Source organism: Pezoporus wallicus, unplaced genomic scaffold (assembly GCF_028554395.1).
Source record: "Pezoporus wallicus isolate ANWC-B61680 ecotype Strahan unplaced genomic scaffold, APGP_CSIRO_Pwel_v1 contig_3365, whole genome shotgun sequence".
Classification (NCBI taxonomy): Eukaryota; Metazoa; Chordata; class Aves; order Psittaciformes; family Psittacidae; genus Pezoporus; species Pezoporus wallicus.
The window spans coordinates 4,920,132-4,943,452 of NW_026640883.1; the positions used below are offsets into that span (position 1 = coordinate 4,920,132).

The window sequence follows — 23,321 nt, forward strand, 5'->3', positions numbered from 1 at the left end:
CTGTTTCCACTGCTGCACAGCCACAGGTGCACTCATAGTCCAGCTAAAGCCAACCTCTTCCCAGGTAGCTGTGATAGTCCTTATTCACCAAAATAAGGGGAAGTATTGCCCTTGCACATGGGCTAGCTGAATAGTCAGTCCAAGGGCTGCACAGTAGTAATACTACTGTAACACCTCTCTAACTAATCTAATTACTGTAAATGCCACCTAAAGACTCTTATCTTATTGTGGGTATGGGTGCAGATCTCCCATTGGCATTACAGGAAGGCATACTGCAGCCATCATAATTCATTATCATAATTATATATTAATCATGACCCTAGATTTTTTTTTCCAAACCAGTGTTTGGAAAACACCATCACTACAACAACAGCAATCACAGCAGGAGTGAGGACAGCAATCTCCTGAAGGGCATCCTACCTGTAGCAATTAAATGACCTTTTAATCAACAGATCTCTCAGCTCAAAGACAGCCTGAAGAAAATAATGAAGTATTTTAACGAAATGTGATGCATTGACACCCAAGGAGTTTCTTAACATTATATCTAAGAAAGGCATGAGGCTAAAAGGCCCATTTAAACTAACAGGCAGTAGCCTGTTAAAAATACTCCTGGCACTCTTACCTTGAGTAGTCACTTATTTACCAGCCTTGAGCTGCATTTATGGTCAAACTACTGATTAAGTATTTCCTGAATTCTGTTGCTGTTTCCCTGAGGATTTTTCCCTGAGGAATATTCCCTGGAATATTCCATATACGCATGTACCCAAATCACACATGCCTACTTCCTACTTTCTCGCATTCTCATACACAAATTTCCAATTCTGTATTAACTATCATTTGTATTCAAACACGATTTCACTTACACACTCAGGCCTTTTCAATTTCTTAAAGAATGGTCTTTAAAAGGAAACATACTGAACAAGCAGACGTTTTTGTCCACTCTTCCTAAGTAAAAATGCCAGTCTATATAATTCCTGGGAGAAAAGACTTCTTCTTCAGTTAATTGTGGGGGACAGAAAACTTTCCCAAACAAGAAGTACTTCCAGCTTTGTGAGCACAACTGATCAAGTTTCAGAATTTCCATCCTGGAGAACACTACAATATTTTCACATTCATTCTCTGCAGAAGTTAGATGAAAAGTTGAAATGATGAACTCTAGAGAAATATTGATATATCCTATAAACATATTCTCCTGACAGAATTGAGCATTATCTCCTTACCAGTTCTCATTTTTAAATAACGCAAGGGCAACACATCATCTTCAGGGTCTACATTGCTTTTCTGAATGATCCTTTCTGCAGTAGTCTCAGGGCAATGAATCCAAGTTGCACTCAGAAATGATGGAGGCTCTCTGTATTTGCAGGACGAAGACCAATTTGAAGAACATGTGGTGGGCTCACCAGCCTCACTGTAAAATAGTCTTACTGCAGGCAAAGCAGCTTCATAAGAAAAAGTATTTTGTGATAGATAGGATTTATTTTTAAAAAAGCTGTTCTATGTGAAATTTGAAGAGCAATAGATTTATTTGGCAAACATAGATGCAGAAGCTTCCAATGCTCAACAACAGTGGAAAGAGGACCATTAGTTTAGCAATCCTGAAAAATTACTAGATTTAGACTCCTAAAGAACTCAGTTTGAAAATATAAATTAGCCATCTCAATCACTTGGATCCATTTTTAGAGGTATTTAGATGCCAAGTGCCCCTAGAGTTAAGATATTTGACAATAAACAGGAAGTTTTGGTTGGAATAGCTATGTAATTTTAAAAAATATCTTCAAATTTAGAGCCTACTGGCCAAGCAGAAACAGCTATTACCGTCACAGTACTCAACCACATAAATAAATCACCAGCATGATTGATTTCAGTGGCCTTTACTCCTGATGGCTCTTTTCCCAGGCCATCTAGGACACTTTGTCCAGTATGTTAAATCTGAAAGATAATAACCATTGTAGATAACAAAGCCATTTAGATACAAGTATCAAGGCATATCCCTGCACAAGAACTATATTAGGATGCCCCCAGCTTTAGCATGGACAGACAAGAAATAAGAGGACAAGAGGAGCTGCCCCTTTTTGTGTGATCTGTGCAAAGTCAGAGGCAAGCACAGTCCATGCATTGGGGAAGGCTGGGGCAGGTTCCCTTGCACACGAAGCTGTGGAAACCTCCCTGAAGAAGGCAGAGCAATGAAATATCAAGGTACTGTTTTCCCTGTTTCTCCTTTTTGTTTCTGGGGCCTCTGAGCAGCAAACTCAGGCTGTACCTGGCCTCATCACTTCAAGAGAGCATAGGCTGAGACTAAAGGCTCCACGCTAGCTATGACTGCACAGTAACACACGAAGTACAAGAGCCTTTGTTTCCTTCTCTTTGGTAATGATTAAAGTAGCTGATAAAGTGCAAAACAGTGCATGAATAACCTGGGGTCATAGCAACAGCCTAGTGCCAAGGAGCTGTGTTAGCTGACCACCATCGACTGCCCAATACCAACTACTGTTTCCTTGCTCACAGAGCCTTTCCTGGCTGATGGCATACTCCCAGTGAGAGGAGCAGAGGTGGAAAAGCAATCAGGAAAGCAATACTGCAACCTTGCACAAAGTGAGGGAGTGCTGGAAGGAAAGATTTACGATGATAATCTCACAAGCTTATTTAAGAAGTAGCATAGACAAAGTCATGAAGTGAAGGAGACCCTGTGAGCATCAGTGTTTACTCAACTTGAGGTATTTTCCATTTCAATTGCGTTTACTCAATTGAGCTCATCAGTGAGCTCAATGAAAGTGATAACTGAACAGAAGGCTGGTGAGAGAGGAAACAATAAAGGAGGTGTGAGGGTGAGAAGCCAGCCCACCACACCAGAAGGTGGCATTACGTTACTGCAGACGTGGTTTTAGTGGCGTATTGGACAGACGGTAATGATTGCAACTACAGCAGGAAAATGAAGACTAGAAAGTGAAGAAATGGGGGATCAACAATGGTGATAGAAAAGGAGGCTGAAAGGTTTGAGGTCTCTCTGCAACTGGGGATCTCAGCTGAGTTGGCTTCTGACAGGAATTGAAGGAGGAAGGGAACATTGAATCATAGAATATTTTGGGTTGGAAGGGACCTTCAAAGGTCATCTAGTCCAACCCCCTTGCAATGAAAAGGGACATCTTCAACTAGATCAGGCTGCCCAGAACGACATGTGGCATTTGTTGTTCTGGAGAGGAGCATTTTTCCAAACTACCTATTACTAGCCACAGATTAAAGCTTAGAAGAGAAGTCAAAAATGTCTGGATGACTGAATTTATTTCACTCACATCTGCTATTCCTGAGGGATGTAAGCTTTGGTTTATTCTATTTTGAATTACCTGATAATAAATTATTAGGTAATGAAGTAGGTAATTAATGTATCCCAAATGATTCAAGGGAATTATGTTTGCCTTCATATCATTGCTTGCTTGTGATATTGAAACAGCAACGCTAAACAATAATTATTATTAATAATGGAAATAATCAGAACAGTCCAATGAAAGGCCCAAGAGATGGAGCCGCTCTTAGAGGAGGGTGAGATGTCTTTACCAGAGTTCATATGAGTGTGTGAGTCACTTTGCTTTTCTTTGTCATGCGTTGTCTCTTTATAAGTACACCACTGACACCATCTCCTGGCCAGTTGGTGTCTGGAGAAAAATCTTTTAAAGATACCTGAAAGACTGGAATTAAAGGTATTGCAAACGTAGAAAATATCATCTTTGCTGTATCTTACGTACCTTCATATTCACTTATTTACCTGAAATAATACCATGCCACCCCGCCCCAGAATTAGATGTAGGGTGCGTGCATGTCAACTACATTTGGTTGGAAACCATAAGGTTTCCAGCAAGGCGTATCTGAATATTCTAATATCAGTTTATATTTTCAGAACTGGATATTGATTTTGGTATATGTTGCTTTGAAGCCCACTGAGAAAACCCAAAACTGATATTAAGGAAAAGCCTGTGAAAACAGACCATTTCCCAGTGTTTCAAGTTCAGCACTTTAAACCTTACATACTTTCTGAAATATCACTAATGTATCTTGACCAGCTATTGCTGTCAAAGATCAGCACTCCCTGTTCTTTTTACTAATTTTTTTAGCTATCAAGACCATTCAGAGATGCAAAGAATAGCTCTTCAACTTTATATGCTTTTAGTACAGCCAAGCAGCCAATAGACCAAGGTCTGTCCAGTTAACACTCATTGAATTTATCCAGCTGTTTTCAAGCATTTAAAACAAGCTTTCAGAATCTTATCCATAGATGTCCGACACAGCATGATAAGGAGTTACCTTGGAAATTGCTCAGGGGTTATTGTTCATACGTATCAATTAGCCCAGTCGCTTTTCATTTCAAAATGACAGAAGAACTGACACAGTTCAGGGAAGATACCTTTTTAAGCTTTGTCTGTAGAGTCTGTAATTCCATAAAAATCATCAGAATTGGTAACTTGTGTTTTTGCCTGTAAATTAATTCAGGAACATAGGGTCAACTTCTAATTTTAGCTAAACAAACAGCAGCAGAGCCTGCTGCATCATTAATAACATCATCAGTCTAGAGTCTTCAGAACAATCTGTCTTTGAGAATTGAGTATTTGGAGCTGTAGTGGGTTTCTGAGGAGTGCAACTCTATAAATCCTTGGAAGGTAATCAGGTAATCCTGAGGGATTTTCATAGGAGAGAACTGCAGTGTCATACTTCTGGAATAGCTTACAGGACATATTATATGAATGCCACTCTATATTATAATTGCAAGCATTTTGCAGATGACCACAATGTTCTGTTCAGCTAACTTGAAATGATCGCTTTCTGCAGAGTGCATACTTGATCCCATTAGTGAGCCACAATAGGAGACAGAAACTGTCATTTTTAAAGCTAGCAAATAGTACTTATGATCACCATACCAGATGGTCAGATTGATTTTGAGCAAATCAGTGCAACATCAGCTACAGCCCAGCAGAAGAAAAAGCAAAGGCATCAACTTTCTCAAACTTGGTTATCAGAGGAAGCCTGGAAGAAATCTCTGAAGAGCTGTATATGGGCAGTAACACAGCCATCTCTTACATTTGGTGTTTCACTGATTCTATTATAATCTATCTTCAAACAGCCTATTAAAATAGAAAGATCTGGCTTTTATTTGTCGTTGGTTGAGTCATAAAGAAACAAATAAAGGAATACCTGAGTGCCTGAGGCCTCTAGACTTGATTGCTCTGCTTCATCCCACTACATGCAGCCTGTAACCTCTCTCTACTGCTATAAAACATGTTGAATGGAAAGAATCATATCATTGTATATCATCGTGAGCATGTTGGTGCAGTTTGAAGAGAACTATATCCTTTAACTTATCTTTAACTGAAATTTTACCCGTTATCTATGGGAAGTCTTAGTGAACTTTTTGGAGGTTGGATGAATTAAAGGCTATGTCTTAACAAAGTGGGAAGAAAAACTTTGTTTATGGCATAAGAAAAGGAAAATCCACTGAGAAACAAAACTGGTGATGGATTGTGAGTCATCAAATCATTAATAAGCCATAAGGCCAGTGTGAGTGGTAAGCTGACAGGCTGACAAGCAGGGCAGTTTACTACTTTGGGTGGTAAAATGGAAGGCCCCTGATCTGGAAGGCACGGTCTGACAGTCCAGGCAATAGTCCTGCAGCATCCCAGAAAGCTTTTCTTACTCAGAGGACAAACCCATCCAGAGTTTGCTTGGACAGCTTTTCCTCCAAGCTGCTTACAGTGACATAGGGGAAATAAGAGCAGCATGGCCAGCTCAAGAACCCTACACTGGGCTTTGCCTTTCTGTAGCTCAGTTCCACTATCTGAACGACAGAGATAGCAGTACTAAAACTGTGATAAGCATTATTATGACCACTTTACAAACACAGCACAAGGTAATTAATACAGTTAAGTTTGATACGTGTAGCTCTCAAAACCACGTAATTCTGTGTAACAAACAGATCCTTTTCATGGCAAGAGAGACTGTCTCCAAGCAGAATGCTATCAGACTGCTGAAAAATCACAAACTTTTAAAACTGGGGACAACACTGGTATAATGGATACAGTGTGCTAGGAAAAGTAGGTCTAAGAATGAACTAGCAGGATTATGTAGCTTGGGAAACCAGAACTGTGATTTTAATCAGCAGCTGATTAAAGCAGAAGTGCGGATTTGAGAGGGCAGCACTACAGGTACTGAGGGATTATTTCATAGGGAAAATGAATGGATCGTAACTCTTCAAAGGATGGGAATTACAGTGAAGACTTCTAGAATCAGATTTTTACCAGTCCTCCCTTTATGCAACCCTATCCAGATCCACCAAGCAGGTTTATAATTCAGCCGTCTCAGACCACCAGGGAGTTGGAGACAGGTTCTGCAGCTCAGTTAAGGGTAGAGGTGTTAGAGAGGGAGCAGGAATACTCCAGACTCCCAGTGCAATGTGGATTGTAAATCTGAGGAAAGGTTTGTAGGCTTGGGAATGTGAATAGGTGGAGGCGCTTCCAAGATAGGCAGAAATCAAGTTCTTTGTTGTAATTCTGACATTCCTCCTGCTTCTGAAATTTCTTTATCACTGCCTCTGCATTTTTCCTTATTTTTTGTTTGTTTTTTTTTCTTACTTAATCCTATTTTTAAAATAAGCAACATACATTCAGGCTCAGTTCCTCAGTGCTCAATGGAACTGCTACTGAGGGACACCAGAGGTGAAATTTGCCTTTAATATATTTTTAAAGTCTCACTGCACTGCAGTCCTTTTCCTTGTCAGCTTTTCTGTAGCAAAGCATGTAGGTCAGGTGAGCAGCATTATTTATGGCCAGCGCATCATGGCCAGGAATCAGGCAGCTGCTACACGCTCTTTCAAAGTTGTTGTGACATACTGCAACCTAAGCTGGGACACATCAGTTTACTGCAACCTTCCCAGCACTAGTGGGATAGCATCCAGAAAAGAGAGCATTGCTGAAGCAAGAAGAGCAATGGTTATTGGGTCAGAGCCAGCTGCAAACCTGAGAAGATTAAACTAAAGAATGACGCAAAGAGTCCATTCTACCTTCTTTCTCACCTTCCTCTTAAAATCCTCCACTGCATCCTCCCACCCCACACTGCCAAGAGATCAAGACCTGTTGTTGAGATAATAAGAACTAAAAAGCTTACAAGGTGTTATACAGGGCAGCATGGTTGAGATCCAAAAAAGCACTTAAGCAAACCTGGAAGCCGTTTAGGCCACATTCAGGCGATTCCAGCAGCATAATTCCACTACAAAACCCTTAATCCACATATTCTCAACAGAAAATACTTGCAGTTCTGCTATGGCACATACCCCACGGGACAGCAGTGCTGATTACAGCTGAGCCCAGCAGCCATGCTCTCTTCAAAGGACATCTGGAAGAGACAGGCCTGGAGGTCAGAGCCCTTGCCCAGGGCTTTGGGAGACCCGGATTTTATTCTCCTTGCCTGTTGAGTTGAAAGCTGTCTTTCCCCAGAAGTGCTCTAACATCTAGAAGCTAGCCTTGGGTACTCGGTGAATAATTTGAGGGTGCTGTGCCAAGTGGAGCAGGCTCAGGCATGTGTGCCGCAGAGCATTCAGGGGTGCTTAGACTTCCAAAGCAAACAGAAAATGAATGTCAAGCCAACCAGAGCAGTGTGCCTGGCTGGTCTCCATTCAGATGTCCACAGACATCTAATGCCATTTAAGATGTCCTTGAGTATCCTATCTGGCCACCAGATCCCACTCCAAGCCTCCTAGTCTCCTAGAGGTCCTGTGTCTCAGATGCAAATATCTTGGCCACCTTACAGCACCTGTTAATGTAATACATACCTTGCCTAGGCAAATGAATCAAGTGCCTGGCAAGTTTAAGCATCTCCAAATGGCAGCAGACTGTGGTCTCAGCTGACCTGTGTAGAGTCACCAGTTCCAGTCTTGCGTGACCTGTTTTACATGTCTCATGCCTTTATTAAATCAAGCCCAAAATCCTTATCCTGCATAACTAGCTAGCTCCAATACAGCCCATAAAACTAAAAGCCAAATAAAACACTTACCCACACAAAAGCTTCAAGGAAACTCAGCTGGAAGTTGATGTTTTCTTCCAATAGTAGTGAACTCCAGATAAAACTTTGCTGGAAAAGCTTCCAAAGAATGTTACTCGGAGCACACTGGTAAAGCTAAACAACAACAGGATCAGGCTTTCAAATGAACATGAAATATGATTGTTTATTTCAGCCACATTTCTGTGCTCAGCAAGATTTGCTGTTGTAAATGTCTGTGTGAATGTGTTGGACAGCAGAAATATCAGAAGCAGAATGCTTCTTCAGTTGAAAGTGTGCTTCTTCACCAGGTAGAGCATGTACCAACAGCAGCACTGTCTCACCAAGCATGTGGGTGCAGGTGATTGCTGGGAATGATTCAGTGCCATGTAGTTACACAGACAGGCAGGTGATGCATGAGCAAGTTTAGAGCAGAAGATTATCTCTTCCGGTGGCCTGAACCCTCACCTCTAATTTTTATGTGACTCCCTCTACCACAAACACAATTTCCTCTGGTTTTTCCTGCTCCTGGTTTGTTTTGTGCACTTACTAAGAATGTCAGCCACCTGTGGACTTACGGTGCAGGGTATCTGTGGACCCCCGATGCTCTTGTATGCATATGGACAGTTCTATCACCTGCTCACAAGGCTGAAACATCACAGAATAGAATCACTAAATCATTTAGGTTGGAAAAGACCTTTAAGATTGAGTCCAACCGTAAAACTAACACTGACAAGTTCACCACTAAACTATGTCCTTAAGTGCCGCATCCAGGCGCCTTTTAAATACTTCCAGGGCTGGTGACTCAATCATGTGCTGAAGTGAGTGACCAACCATGTGCCATGAACAACTAACTATTGGAATGGTATTTATTCTATAAGAGGCAAAATGATGCTGAAATCCGTACGGTATTTATGACTTGAGGCAACGAATCTACACAGCACAGCTCACTGGAGACTTCAGATCCAGGACAAGTTTGACTGTACCAGCATAATGCTGCATTTCCAATAAGACCCATTAACTCAGATAAGGCTCAATACAAATGCAGTCACCACACTTCCAGACCTGGCGTGGATGTCTCCATGCCTGTGGGATAAAGACACTCCTTATGTCAGACAAAACCAAGTATGCCAGGTTTCGGTGCGTGGTTGGAAACGCGATCATCAGTACATTACAGCCTCTAGGTGAGTGTCACCAGATCTCACTCCTGGAATCAACTAGCTGCTCCATTGATCCTCATTATCCCATAAAGTCCTTCCATATAGCTAAAGGGCTCTTCAGGTTTATTGTTTTACCCAAAACAATGAAAATTGGATGCCACAATATCCCTTGCAGATTCAAACAGCAGAACCTCGTTTTCGTCATGTAAGAATCAGACAGCAGATACTCACACAGCTTTCCATCACAATGTGAGGAACAAAGCGGGGGAGACAAGCTGCCCTTGTAGGTGAAATTCACAATAAGGCCTTCATTTGCTCTTTGTCAAAATCTTTACAGGTACTTAGATTGCTGAGATTATTCAGTGAGCTTGGAAAGAGTGGGGAAAATACAACAATCCTCAATGGTCTGCTTTGCAATTTAATGGCTTTCCTTTTTCTATGTGTGCAATTACTGAAAGAAACCTAACCCTTCCCCAAGCCTTCACCTTTGATCAGAGCAGGTATCAAATAATGGTTGGCTTAGGTACATTTTGTGCTTGTTTCTTATGCAAATGGAAACTACTATACACCAGCTGGTACTTCTGCCAAATTTGTTTCATGGATTTCATTTGGTTTTCTACCTTTCACCGCTTTTAGAAGGGATATCATGTACATGGAGATTGCTTTCCTGTGAGAAGATAGTGAGAGATTCATTTTCTTTCACAAATTATGGGACTAGCTCCATCTTGTAATTCCACTGAAACCTGTAGCATTACACCAATGATAACTTAATTACAGTATTCGCTAAATATCATCAGAACAAAGACAATTTGTCTTTCAAGTGCTGTGTTAATGCTATGGCGAGCTTGAGCACTTATGTAATTTTTAGCAAGGCATCTACACTATGCCAAATCAAGACTAGCCATATATCTTATGCTCCAAATCAGCCCTGTGTGGGCAGACCTGCGAGACCAAGTCCAACCCCAGGGCTGAATGTGATCCCTTGAGCTTGAAAAATCAGTTTGTACAGGGTCATAAGGCCTTTCTCATGGCCAAAGTCACAAACTTTCTCCTGCAAGCCTCTCCTTCTTTCTGACCTATATATATGCTTGATAATAGGGTGGGTCATAATGTCTCACAAGACCCTGTGTTCTAGTTCCAGACCAAATACACGCACACACAAAGACAAAAATAAGTGAATATACGTACATCATATATTCAGTGTATACACACAGTATATATTCAGAGTTGGTTTTAGGAAATCAAATCTGGGCTTCCATGCCTGCAGGATTTAGGGTTGAGGCTAAAACCAGAGATACCTAGAGTTAAACCTTCCTTATTTTAGGATTTCTATTGAGGTTAATCCCTAATTCAGTCACACCAAATCAGTTATGAGCTTTGGTTCTTGTTTAGTGGATTATTCTTTAATTTAATTAAAATAACAAACCCTGGCCGAAGGATTTTGTCTGTGTGTACACCTTTAACTAATCTCATTTAAATCAGAATGTGATGGCTTGCAGGACTTGGCTCACAGGAATAGTGAGAGTAACCTATTATGTGCTCTGTATTGCAAATTATGAAGCTTTGGGTCTAGGATCAGGCTTATTATTTGAAACTAAACACAGAAATTTATAGGCTTTTCAACCTTTCCTTAGGGCTTTTGATCAGTTTGCAAGAAGCAGAAGTCACCCTAATTACTTTTAAACATTTTCATTGTAGATTCACCTGCATACCATCATCTCTGGAGACAGCTAGCATCCGTTACTACTAGTTCATGTTGTAGTCATAGCCATGCTTTGCTAATGCCATCTGGCTTGAGATACTCCTTGTAGTGAATGCTCTCTTGAAAGTACATCCATAAATCTCTCACCCACAGGAGAGCTGAAAACACACTGTCTAGCATTTCAGGTTAAGGTCAAGGCCACTGTGTTCTTCCACCCCATGCCCTCCTCCTTCAAAAACTCCAGACAACTGCTTTACCACTGCATAACCCCTACATACTTGAGTGAAGGCAGACCCACACCAAACCACTGCCATGGATGAGGCAGAATGAGTCTCTCCACAGAAGTAGACACCAAACCATCTCTGAGGAGCCCCACAGGACTGGGTCCCATAGGCAAGGTCAGTGAGATCCTCTGTGTTTTGTGACTCCAAACTGGTATCAAAGCATAAGTAGCTCAACACCACCTGAATTTGGGCACACATGCCCAAAGTTGAGCCTGTGCCAGTTTATGGGTCAAGTATTTACAACTCATGTTTTTTATGCAGGCATGTAAAATAGCAGCAGCACAACCAAGTCCTTAACCTATCACTAAAAGATAACACGAGCATCATGTAGTAGGTTGCCAAAATATCTTACTAGCTGACCAAGACTGTCATACAGCAACCACATGACTGATGGTCATGTGAAGAGCAAATTTGTTTTAGTTTTATGTGCAGTGGTGAATTGTACACATTCTGTATTGCAATATTTAATGTATGTTACATAGTCTTGTATGCAGTTAGTATTGGGTACTATAGTTATACAGTATAATACTCAGGTTTATGGAATATCCTACATAAACTCAGATTACATGCCTGTTTACTTTTAGAAAAAATAAGTAAAAAACCCCAAAACAACCCCAAATGTGATCTGTTGAAATTACTTTTGTCCATTTGCATGGCACAAGAGGTTGCCATCGTTAATAAGCCATTCAAGACAAGCATCTAATTCCTATGAATACCTTTTCACTGAATTCTAGAGAGCAGCTGTGGCTTCACCTCCGCAGAAATTCTACATTTTCCTAATTAACTTGTAAACCGAAGATGTTGTGTAAGTTATAAACCTTCGTCAGGTTTCTGTTCAACTACATTCAAGACCTAAAAAAAGCCACCATAGAAACTACTTCTAAAAATCAAGTAGCAGCAGGACAGTCCCATCTAGGGGAAAAGAACTGCTTTTCTATAACTCTTCTTTTTTTTCCTGCCACACTGGACAATACTGGCGGGTTGAGATTTAACCCAGAGATGGGCTCCTTTTACAAGATTGCTTATATAAAGAGAAGATAACACCAGCTGGGTTCATTTGAAAGGGGACATATTGGGAAGAGCTGAGAGCGCAGCTATTGGAATAAGACCGGGATGAAAATCTGAAATACTTAGCCCCTTCTTGCCTCGTACGTATAATATTTAATTTCTTATATAGTGCATAGGATTATCGTTAGAAGGAATTGTCACTGAAATGTATTGTATGAGCTTTTTCTTAAATGCGTTTCTTTAAATAGAGGCTGAGTGAAAATGTTGAAACTGATTTTTGTTTTGTTGGAAATACTTAAATCAGGAAGACTTTTTTGTCTTTGCCTAGATAACATTTGTTACTTCTGACAGTCTGCTTAGTGATGTGTATGTAAGGACAGACACTGAAGAGTGTCTACAAAAGGAAGACGTGAGAGCTCACGTCCCAGTCCCACAGGCTGTACGTGCTTCTTTCTTCCTGTGGGAACAGCTTGTGGGTTTAAGGCCTGAAGTGGAAATGTAAATTACTGGTGTGTATGTTTTCCTAAACCCTCAGCATTTAGCAGTCAAGGAGAAAATGTATAATTTACCAAAACTGAGCTCATGGTCTTAAGGTTGTATACATCAGGATAGCCGTCACCAAAGAGAGCAGTGTCAGCATTTAATTTATAAGCACAAGATGTGTGTTATTGCATCATATTTCTTCTAGTAATTTCTATTCTCTCTTGGTCAGCTCCCATAGTTTCAGTTTCATTTGGTTATATTAACGCTTTGGGTTTCATCTCTTTACAAGAACAAATAAAAGCTAGAATAATCGAAAGCCACGACTAAACTGAAATAGTAAAACTGTCACAGCACTAATAATGGTCTTGGAAGCATTTATCCTGTAAGATGCAATTACGTTGGGCGACAGACTATCACTAATGTTATTTGTTTCTCTCTGCAAGAACATGTTTAAGAGTAGCTGCAGCTTCAGGTCTGCAGTCAATGCATTATTTTTATTTCCAGTTTTGGAAACAATTTCAGCTTTTATTCCCTGTGTCCTCAGATCATTGCAAGAAATGTTGACTCTTACTATTTATCTGCTGGTCATCTTGGCTCAAGCTCTTGCGGGGCCTTGCAGTCCAAATAAAGCAGGTAAAATAACTTAAGTCTCCTATGATCTTCTCTTATAATTAAGATGCCAAAGGGTTGGGTTTTGTTGTTTTTTTTTCTATGTAAAAGTGGAAATGTTTTTCTTCAGAAAGTTAAGCTGTTGGTTCTGGAGAGCTAATCCTTACATTTCTTTTATTGATCTGCTTTTAGCTAGCATAGTAAAGCATGTACCGTTAAAGTCCTAGCCCACAGAGAATTGCTTAACAGGATGCTTAACTCTGTGCAATAATTATAGTGCGATGAAGTTAATCAGAAGAAAAATTCAGGTATAAACTGGCAAAGAAACCAGCAATTAGAAATTATCTCCAATAGCACAGGCTAAATGCAGAAGATCTTTTATGCACAAGCTGGGCTTTAGTCCCACTGACTGCAATCAGATGGCTAGTGGTGAATGAATCTGCTGGGCTGAAGTGCTGAACCACACTGCTGTATTACATGAGAAAAAAACACATTGAAGTTAAGGCTTTAATTGCACACTGATTTCTGCCTAGAAACACAAATGATCTTGTGCAAGACCTGTAATATAGAATTTACTACAATTAACAAATGTGCTTTAGAAATGTGCTGGAGTATGGCTCAATATAGAGTTTTTGCTTTGTATGTGCATGACTGATGTCAGACTACTGTCAGTAATTTCATGGTGTATCTGAACTATTTGGCCCTCTGGCCACTTATTTAGGTACCTTCATTTACACAAGCAGTTTCTCTGAACTGCAGGAATTTTCATAGCTGTGAAGTCACCAGTGTTGCAGATGTGCCCATCAACTCAAGCAGAGCCAGCCTGCGTGTGCTGAAGTTTGTTGACCTAAAGGAGCAAGTTGATAAGATCCCTAGTTGTCCTTCCCCGAGCATTCCCTAACAGACATGGAAAGGCTGCAAAATGAGGCTTTTATGATAAAAGTGAGACTTTGACGGGCTTTAAAAGAAATAATTGGTTAATTCCAGGCAGGGTGTCTTTTTTGTAACTGTAGTAATTGGAAGTCTTTCTCAGTTTTCAGGTCACTAATGGTTAGCCAGTATTTGCCCTTTTAATTCCCATCAGACATTCAAATTCACACTGCATGATTCTCTTTGAAAAACATCCAATTCTGCTATAAGTTGCAATGTTCAATATTCATGGTTCTATTAGTAGTCACCATGTTTGGAAATACATTGCACTGCTATCAGCCATCACTGTTAACAGTGCTAGGATTTCAGTTCATTTAATATTGCTAGTAACAGGGCTAGGCTTTTCAATGCATTTATTATTGCCATTAACAGGGCTAGGCTTTTTGGTTCCTTTTTGGATGTAGGCTTTTAACTTGAGGATTGTAAAACTCCATTTTGTGCTGGTGCTGCAATGCTAGTGCAAGGAGAGAAAGGGCAGAATATCTATCATGGCCTAGATCTAACACCACTACAGAAAGGTGCAGATCTACCTAGCAAACAACTTCACCAGTATTATTTTTACAGAGTTGGTATCATTGCAGAAGCCAGCTCTTCAGCATAAACTAATCTGTGCAACCATTTTTCATGTCAGACTCCTTAGCAGAGTCCTGTTCCTCAATCAGCTATTCCAGAAAGGTACAAAATTTACAGAAGTTCTGCATTGATTAGAAGGCAAAGCCCAAACTCATCCAAAAAGGACAGAATTTAACAATCCAAAGGTCAATTTTGTGTAACAAAAGTTACTCACATTAGGGGACCTTTCAGCACACACCCCTGCTCATGGATGCTTAATCCCAATGGAAAGCAGGTATGCAGACTCATCTATTTGAAAGAAAACCACTGCTGAATATCACTCTAGGCATATTTTCCTTTCAGATGTAATTCTGGTATACTGCTATCCTAAAACCATCATTACCAAAATTCCGGAGTGTCCTTACGGATGGGAGGTTAATCAGCTCGCACTTGGAGGCATTTGCTACAATGGAATCCACGATTCAGGGTATTACCAATTCACAATCCCAGACTTGTCACCTAAAAACAAATCATACTGTGGGACACAGTCAGAGGTAAGATTATCAAGATGCACATTTCTAAGCCGGACTCAGAAATCAGCTGGACTCACTTGAGAGTCCTGTTTGCTTCAGCTTCAAGTAGTATTGATGGAAGGAGGATGCAAACTGCAGTATCAGGGAGAAGGAAGAATCAAACACTTTTGCTTTGAATCTAAGGGCAAAATACCGGTAGGCTTTGTAGTAGTAGTTAGTGTGTTAGCAACCCAGTTAGACCTGTATTACACAGAACATACATACATACATATATTAAGGCATATGTATAGGCAGCATAGCATATAAAGAGCTACAAAACCATGTTTCCTTGGGGATGTCACCAGATAGAGTCTTCGTGTTTCAAAGTATGAAGCTGATGCCTTAAAGACCTAGTCCTGTCTACATTTCTCTGTTGCACCATCCACAGTTCAAGAATCCTGTTTATCACTTCTACAACTCCATCATCTCCAATGACTCCTCAATAATTGTGAAGAGCCAGCCTGTGAATTACTCATTCACCTGCACATACAACGCCAACTACCTGGTCAACCAGGCTGCCTTTGACCAAAGGTATGTCCTCTTGTGTGAGTGCGCCTCACCCTGTCTTCAGGGTGACACCACACCTCACTCATACAGAAACCTTATGTCCCCAGGGTGGCCACCATCCATGTGAAGAATGGGAGCTCCGGCTCGTTTGAAAGTCAGTTGTCCCTCAACTTCTACTCTGTAAGTGCTCTTTGCCACACAGCTTTTCGCCTTCGTTTTCCGCAGACTTCAGTCTATGTGCTGGACAAAGAGGCTGCTGCTACTGACTTTTATGTGTCATGGAGCACATTACTAGCCTGGAACAGATAATTACAGGGGTCCTTGTTTCTGCTGATTTACAGGGATATAGTTAAACTGAACAGAGCAGACACATGCCAGCTGTTCTTTTAATCCCTCCGCATCAGGCAGATTTTTCTGCTGAAAGATACATTTCTAACATGCCAACAAGTTTTATAAGGAAGAGCAAGGCTTGTTTGTAGTCCCACTCGAAGAGCAGCATGCATCTGCAGGCACCGCTGCTATCACGTAGTCTCTATCAGCACAGCAAAACCCCATGCATTTCTCTTGCAGTTTGTTTCCTTGTCCCCTCTCACCTGACAGATATTTTGTGTTCCCCAGAGATCTTAAAGTCATGCTGGAATTTTGTTTCCAATAAAATTTTGTTCCTGCATATCAGGCCAATGTTTGGAAACATCCTTCTCCTCCCCATGATTCTGCTGTGCTGCTGGAGCAACCAGCTCCTGATCCTGGAATCATTTTTCCAACCAAAGCACAGCCAAAAGCACCAGAACAGCCTCTATTTTAGCACAGCTAGAAGTAGCACAACTGGTAACATACTGTGATAAATTTATAGTCCAGAAAGAGGGGCTGTTTACCACAGATAGATGGAAATCTCTCCCCTTTCGCCTACATTTTGGGCACCAATTGATCACTGAACATTTTGTCAGGGTTGCGTGCCACATAAAATCCCATGTGGTCTTGAATTCTGATATATGGCACACTGGTAGTACAATACCAGCCGGGAACCGGGAGGTACCACGCTGCTCCTGTCAACGCCTGACAGAATGGCTGCAAAACCAAATGACAAACAGTGAGCAATGGATCTCTGGTACTTTAATATTTTGACAGATGACTGTTTTGTTCTAATGGCCATGGGGCTCCCAGGAGTCAAGGAAGGCGTGACTGAACTCTACTGGTCCATTTTCCCACTGAGCACAAGTACAGAACAAGCTCAGAAAGCTGATATACTATTCCTTTGTTATTTTGTTCACATTTTCACTGGGGAGAAAAGGTTCATTTCAGTGATTTTTTTTTTTTTCCTTTCTGGCAAAATGGAAATAAAAGATTCATTTTGCCTTGCTATTCGTCTCTGCTGCTGCCCTACACTGCCCTCTGCCTCCAGTGGGCTATACTGCAGGTTCTTCAGGTGCCCATTTCCACATCCAGAAGCAGCACCCAAGCTACAGCGTAACCCAGTGGAAACACTTCCACCTCACCTCCCCTTTAATCTGTGACACACCATTAATAGCAAAGAGCTGTGATGCAGCATGAGGGGCTGGAGCCTGAGCAGAAATCAGACCTTCAAGACTGAAACCTCTTGTGAAGAGCAAGATAGGACCTTAAAACAGTGTAGTGGAATAGCTTGATAAAAGAAGCACTATACCAGGTTCAACTCATTTTAGAGCAAGGACTGCATGAGTTTTGTGACAGTATTTCTGCAAGTTCCCTCCTTTGAGAGAAATCTTTGGTTAAATGAGGATTTCTTCAGTGCATCCAATCTATCAGATGTTGCAGTGGGAATAATGTAGTGCCTCAGAGCACCTTGCTGTGTAGGCAGGAAAGGTATGTAAGAAAAATCAGTGCCAAGTAACTGAGCAAGCACAGCAGGGAACAATAGTCCAACAGCCCCAGAACTACATATTCCTGAACCCTGCTGTATAGATTTAACTAAGTAAACCAGTGCTATGAGTAAACGCATTACTCTTTATGTAGTTTTGGTACTAGCTTCATTGTGATCTTATGCAATAAAAAGCAGCAGGGTTAAGGTAAATACTTCAGTGTATCTATAACCAAACTTTTTCACCCAAGTAAAGCACGCTGCACTTCTTTGAGCAGTCTGGCTTTTCAGTGGATGAATGACTATAGCGGGCAAAGCTCTTTCTGGACACTTGTGTCCCCTCAGCTCCCACCATGCTGGCCACCACAAGTATATATCACAGAGTGGTGAACTTTTACATATGGTCAGCTATTTTCTGTTTACCTTCATTCCTTTTCCCTGATACATGCCCATCTCCCAACCCTATTCCTATTTCATACACTTATCTCCAGTCTTTCTCCCACCACTTCCCCCACCACCTCTGGTGTACCAGAAGCAGCAACAACCTCGCTTCCTACCCTTGGTTTGATATAACACATACCACAACCCAAATAGCATCAAATTCTGTCACTTATTATAAGCCAAACATTAACAAAAGGATTTTAAACACCAACTTAGGCTTGCATTGGTCCTACGACTAGATGTAGAGTTTGGAGCTTGCAGGTAGGGAGAACCCAGACTTCTGGGAACCATCTCTCCAGAGCTGTCTGAAGTTTCCTTATGCCTTTGCTTTGCGTGTTACTAGTAACGTATGATGCCTTTCCTTTGTCTTTCAAAGAATGCCAAGTTTTCAAGTATAAAAGAAGCCCCTTTCATCGTTGAAACATCAGAAATTGGTTCTGACATATTTTCTGGAGTGGAAGCTAAGGGATTAAGTGACAGGTGAGCAAGGGAAGGAGGAGTAATTTATAAACTGACAATCAGGACATTCCTTGCTAATCTGGGGTTTTTATCTCCCCAGGTTCAAAGTGGTTCTCAACAACTGCTGGGCAACTCCCTCCTCAGAGTATTTCTACCAGATCCATTGGCCTCTGATCACCAAGGGGTAGGTGCAAGTGGGTCCCATCCCTAAGGATAATGTGAAGCTGGGGGATGAGTGGCAAAAGAGAAGCTTGCTCACATCAGGAGAAACACATTAATTAGGAACCTCAGATGTCTCTCTGAAACCCCAGAGGCTCTGACACTGCTTCTCCATATACAACACAGGTGTGCCACAGACAGCTCCATACTGGTGCATGAGAATGGGAAAACGAGCCGAGCAACATTCCAGTTCAATGCTTTCCGCTTCCGTAACATCCCCAAGCTGTCCAAGGTCTGGCTGCACTGCGAGACACACATCTGTGACAGTGAGAAGTTCTCCTGCCCGGTGGTAAGAAACACAACAGGGCTAAATTTAGACAGAGGATGTCAAGACCTTCCTGAGGGTACATCAGGTGCAAGGCCAGCACCAAGGCTTCAGCAGATGGAGCCACCACAATGCGTGAAACTGAGTGGCCAGCTGTGCACCCCGACCCCTGTCATGCCATACGGGTCAACACCGGGCAACTTGTTTAAACACATTGAGAAATGCGATAGGCACTGAAAACCTCAGTTCTTGTCAACATCCCAGGCTACAGTCCTGTCTGACAAACAGCTGCAGTTGAACACAAGCCTGAAAAAGGGGAGAAAGTAGAACTTTTTCCGTTTTACCAAATATCTTGGTGCTGAAGGTACCCTGGGGGCAGCGGCTGAACCTGGCCCAAAGCCCTCTGCTACTCAAACAAAACCTTGTAATCCCCAGGGAAAGTCCTCTTTGCTGTCCTGCAGTAAGTTACTGCTTTGCAGCTGTGCTATTCTGCATGAAATATGTAAGCTGTCACTGGAGCGGGCACTGAGGTTGAAAAGCAGGTTCTTATGTGCTTAGGTGGGAATGAGGTGGGGATGCTATACAGGCGTGTTATTTAGCGTGGGCAGGTGAGCACTGGTGCAAGGGTTACTGAAGTGTATTTCTTTAAAGACTTCTCTCTTCCTCCTTCACTAAGTCAGAGCTTCGCTGCTCTTTTTCTCAAGCAATGAATGTGTCATTGCTATAAAGTGAAGCTGAATTTTGCTTAACCTGAAATGAAAACCTACAATACTCCTTAGCCGACATATTGTCGTTTCAGCAACAAGTATTTCTTGCTGGAGAAGAGAAAGCATCACTCCCCATGAAACCAACTTTTCTTTCAAAACATTTTCTCAGTCCAGGAGCCAAATTAAGATAGCAGTTTATTACCCACCATCAGTGCCAAGCAGGGAAACAGATTTGTGCAAAACTTGCAGGACTGACCAATATGCATCGTTGGAAATTCTAAGTTTCAAGGGCAAAACCCCAGAACCTCTGGGCTTAGATTTTTGTTTGTCTTTAAAGATTTCTTTCATTTTTCATCCAGCCACAGACCAGAGTTAAAAGAAAACACAAAACCAGTTCTCCATATCGGCTTTTCTGACAGTGCTGACAAGCGTCTACCACATCCTTTCAGACACAGAGTGGAATTCTCTCCTCATCCTCCAGCACAGGATAACTGCTTAATCAGGCTAACATCCCTTGAGTCCATTTCCAGCCCAAAAATGCAGCTGGTGGCCTGCTGCAATTAAGGCTGAACCAAGCTGGGGGTCTGTGCTTACAAGCAACTCATAACAAGAATTACCACATGCTGAGTTTGTAAAAAGAAAATGCCCACAGCTGGAGATCTGCAAAGGTCAGGGGACAGACAAGGACCTTTAATCTGTAGAGTACTGCCTCCAATACAGACCTTGTCAGCTGTGACAAGCATCATTAGTGCTGGACATGAGATGATTTGTATAGAAGGCTTTAGTGGTTCTTATTTCTACCCAATGGGCAACACTTATCAATAAACCACAACAGAAGCCTTCACAGAGGTCACTGGTTAAACAGATGGAGTTCAGCTCCCCACTTCCTTCTTAACAAGAGTTTTGTTGAAGGCAGGGTAGAAAGGGTAGTCCAGGAGGACCTGTGATTAGCAAGTGGGCACCCATCTGGACTTCTTCCTACCGTCTCACAATCGAGAGTCACTGTAATGGCTGTGGTGCACCAAAATCCTCAGAAAAGACTCTCCTCACATCTCTCCATCAGAAAAACACAATAATTACAGGGGAGGAAAAAAGAAATCTCTAGAAATATGCAGCAATATTGATACAGATTTCATTTCTTTGGTTGGGAACATGAGAATTGGGTTGGGAGTTTTTAATTATTTGCAGTAATTTTTGGTATACGTGGCTTTCTCTCTGATCTCTTGAGACATGCGACAAACGAAAGCAGCGCATGGAACAGACCGGAGGTGTTTTAATGGCGGAGATCACTGTACGCAGTAAGTGATTGGGTTTCTGGGGTGTTTCTCCCTTTGGGAAGCAATGTAGTTGGAAGCCACCTGTGGCTGCAGCATAGAGGCAAGCAGAGGAAGCGGAAGCCCTCTGACAGGGCATTTGCCCCTATGGGAGCAGGAGTCTTGAACAGAAGTTGGTCCCCTCCGGGTTCAGCAGAGCTCAAAGTGAGTAAAGGCACCCATTTGGCATTAATGATCAATGGCCAAACCACTTAAACACTAAGTTAGCAATGTAAACTCTACTCACCTGGATTTGACCTCAGCAACAGCCCAGACAAGCTCTGGTAGGTTGTGCATGAGTGGGAGAGAGGTCAGGCTTACGAGCAGCAGGAAAGGGATTTTTTACATGGTGAGCTGGTACTACAGCATGCCCATAGCTCTGGTAGGTTAACCTTCATGTCTATCCCTCCTGATACACAAATTGAACTGCCACTAGGTTTCCCATTATAAAACAAGGCCGGTTTCCTTTAACTGTTGCCTCCTGGAGGCACCAGGAATTTCTCCCCAAGCTGGTTTAATTCTGCAGAACCAGCACATCCTTTGAAACAGGTCCTTGGAACAAGGAATGCCTACATCACGTTCTCACTAGAGCCCTTTGTACTAGTTTATCAACTACATCCACACCGACCTGAAAACCAATCTAAAAATCACAAATACACATACAGCAGCATTATTGCAGTTTATTATGTTGCACCAATAAAACCTCTTCAATTTTAGAAGATAAAAGAACTGAGGATCCTTTTATAACTTCAGACAGTAAATCCAAGAGGATGAAATATCCAGCGTTTCAAAATCTGGGCAATGTTATCTGTTCTGCTTTTACAAAGCACACTGATGCACTTTGCCCTTTTTTAAACATGCCATCCCAAAGTTCTCTTTTCCCATTATTTTATACAGGCAAAGCCTTATCCAGATTTTACACGCTCTCGGGTAAGTAGCAAAGCATGACAATGAAATTATCAGTCCCAAATATGGATTTTGGGTGAATCTGTCAACATAAACCTCATAGCTCGATGAAAGAGCCGAACAATCTAGTAAATTTGACCAAAAGGGAAATATTTCAATAGCAAATTTAATTTATCAACATTACACACTTTGTTTTCCTCCTTTTGGCACATCTCTCACTCTGGACAATAAAATACCAATAGCTTCCACTACTGAACATTACTTTCTCTTATTTTCACACCCTCTTCCCCAAAAGGAGCAAACATGTTTTGCTGGGTTCACAGAGATGTCTGAAAGCATTTCTATTTGCAGAGGGTTTGAAAAGGCTTTTCAAAGCCTATTTTTTAAAACTCAGTATGGTGACAAAGCCACATTAGGGGCATTGATGGGAGCGGGAGGAGAATAGTGAAGGACAGCTGATAAGGAACTACTCACATTTAGTCTGTGTTTCTCTTGCAGATATCATCTTCCACCTACTCTTTGTGATTGGATTTTGTGCTGTTTTATTATAAAAGGCGGCCCAGCTGTGTTCAACTTTTCCCCACTCCAGTTTAGACCTGGACTTTTTTCCTAAAGATGTTTATTTTACAGAGGAAACATGAAAGTCACAAAAATTCCTTGTGCACCATTTTACCAGATAAATAAAACATTCCATGAGCTTTGTGTCTTACATACTGAAGAATCCCAGAGCAGATTTGCCTCTCCCCAGTTTCTGCAGGCATTTTAAACTAGTGAAAACCCAGGGGTTCTGTATTCTACCTTTGGCCCCTTTCAAAAAGTTGTGATGCCAACAACATAGTTGTTTCTATAAGGAACATAGAAACATGCAAAATCAGCATTTCTAACACCAAATTTACCTTCAGGTTTCCCCTTCCCCATCAGTCTCAGTGTGGTACCAAACTCTGCTCCAGGCCTGGTCTTGCAAGGTCCTAGCTTGATCTGTGAAGCCTTTGAACAAGATGAAAACTAACCCAACATGTCAGTCAGAAAAGGGTGCTTTTTATGCAGCAGTAGTTAGAAGGTCCTCAGAATTACTCTACCTGATATTTCTTTCCTGCTTCTCAGCATTGTCAGTATTGATTGGTTGGATTAAGTAGCATACAACACTGTTAGGAGTAGGATGTCTTGCTGACTGGACAGACTCGGTACATGCAGGATAGCTGCATGCTCTGGATGCAAATTAAGCACATCTGAACATCTGATGTTGGAAAACAAGCTAATGATCTTTACACTTGTTTGAAGACATAGCTGGTGTCAGATACAGCAAGGGTCGAGATGTTAGCTCTGTATCTGAGTAACAACAGCTCTTAAA

The 23,321-nt window shown here is 41.5% G+C and overlaps 1 protein-coding gene across 2 annotated transcripts; it reads left to right on the forward strand.

Annotated features, from left to right (window-relative positions):
• The first annotated feature begins 1,955 nt into the window (after positions 1 to 1,955).
• On the forward strand, positions 1,956 to 22,679 carry TECTB (tectorin beta). 2 transcript variants are annotated; one of them, XM_057421076.1, is made up of 11 exons: positions 1,956 to 2,196; positions 13,198 to 13,286; positions 15,108 to 15,298; positions 15,705 to 15,847; positions 15,931 to 16,003; positions 18,478 to 18,581; positions 18,661 to 18,744; positions 18,906 to 19,068; positions 20,980 to 21,049; positions 21,962 to 21,994; positions 22,469 to 22,679. In XM_057421076.1, exons 2-11 carry the CDS (start codon positions 13,211 to 13,213, stop codon positions 22,519 to 22,521), a joined length of 990 nt encoding a protein of 329 aa, XP_057277059.1. In that variant the 5' UTR covers positions 1,956 to 2,196; positions 13,198 to 13,210; the 3' UTR covers positions 22,522 to 22,679. The 2 variants fall into 2 exon arrangements, with proteins under 2 accessions (XP_057277059.1, XP_057277060.1); XM_057421077.1 differs by lacking the exon at positions 1,956 to 2,196 and adding an exon at positions 12,117 to 12,314.
• The last annotated feature ends 642 nt before the right edge of the window (positions 22,680 to 23,321 follow it).

Excerpts from the sequence above, each read along its gene's own strand:
- TECTB (XM_057421076.1), top strand. The coding sequence starts at position 13,211 with ATGTTGACTCTTACTATTTATCTGCTGGTCATCTTGGCTCAAGCTCTT. Across the intron at positions 15,848-15,930 it reads CAGGCTGCCTTTGACCAAAG|GGTGGCCACCATCCATGTGA; the intron begins GTATGTCCTCTT and ends TTATGTCCCCAG. Across the intron at positions 16,004-18,477 it reads TGTCCCTCAACTTCTACTCT|AATGCCAAGTTTTCAAGTAT; the intron begins GTAAGTGCTCTT and ends TGTCTTTCAAAG.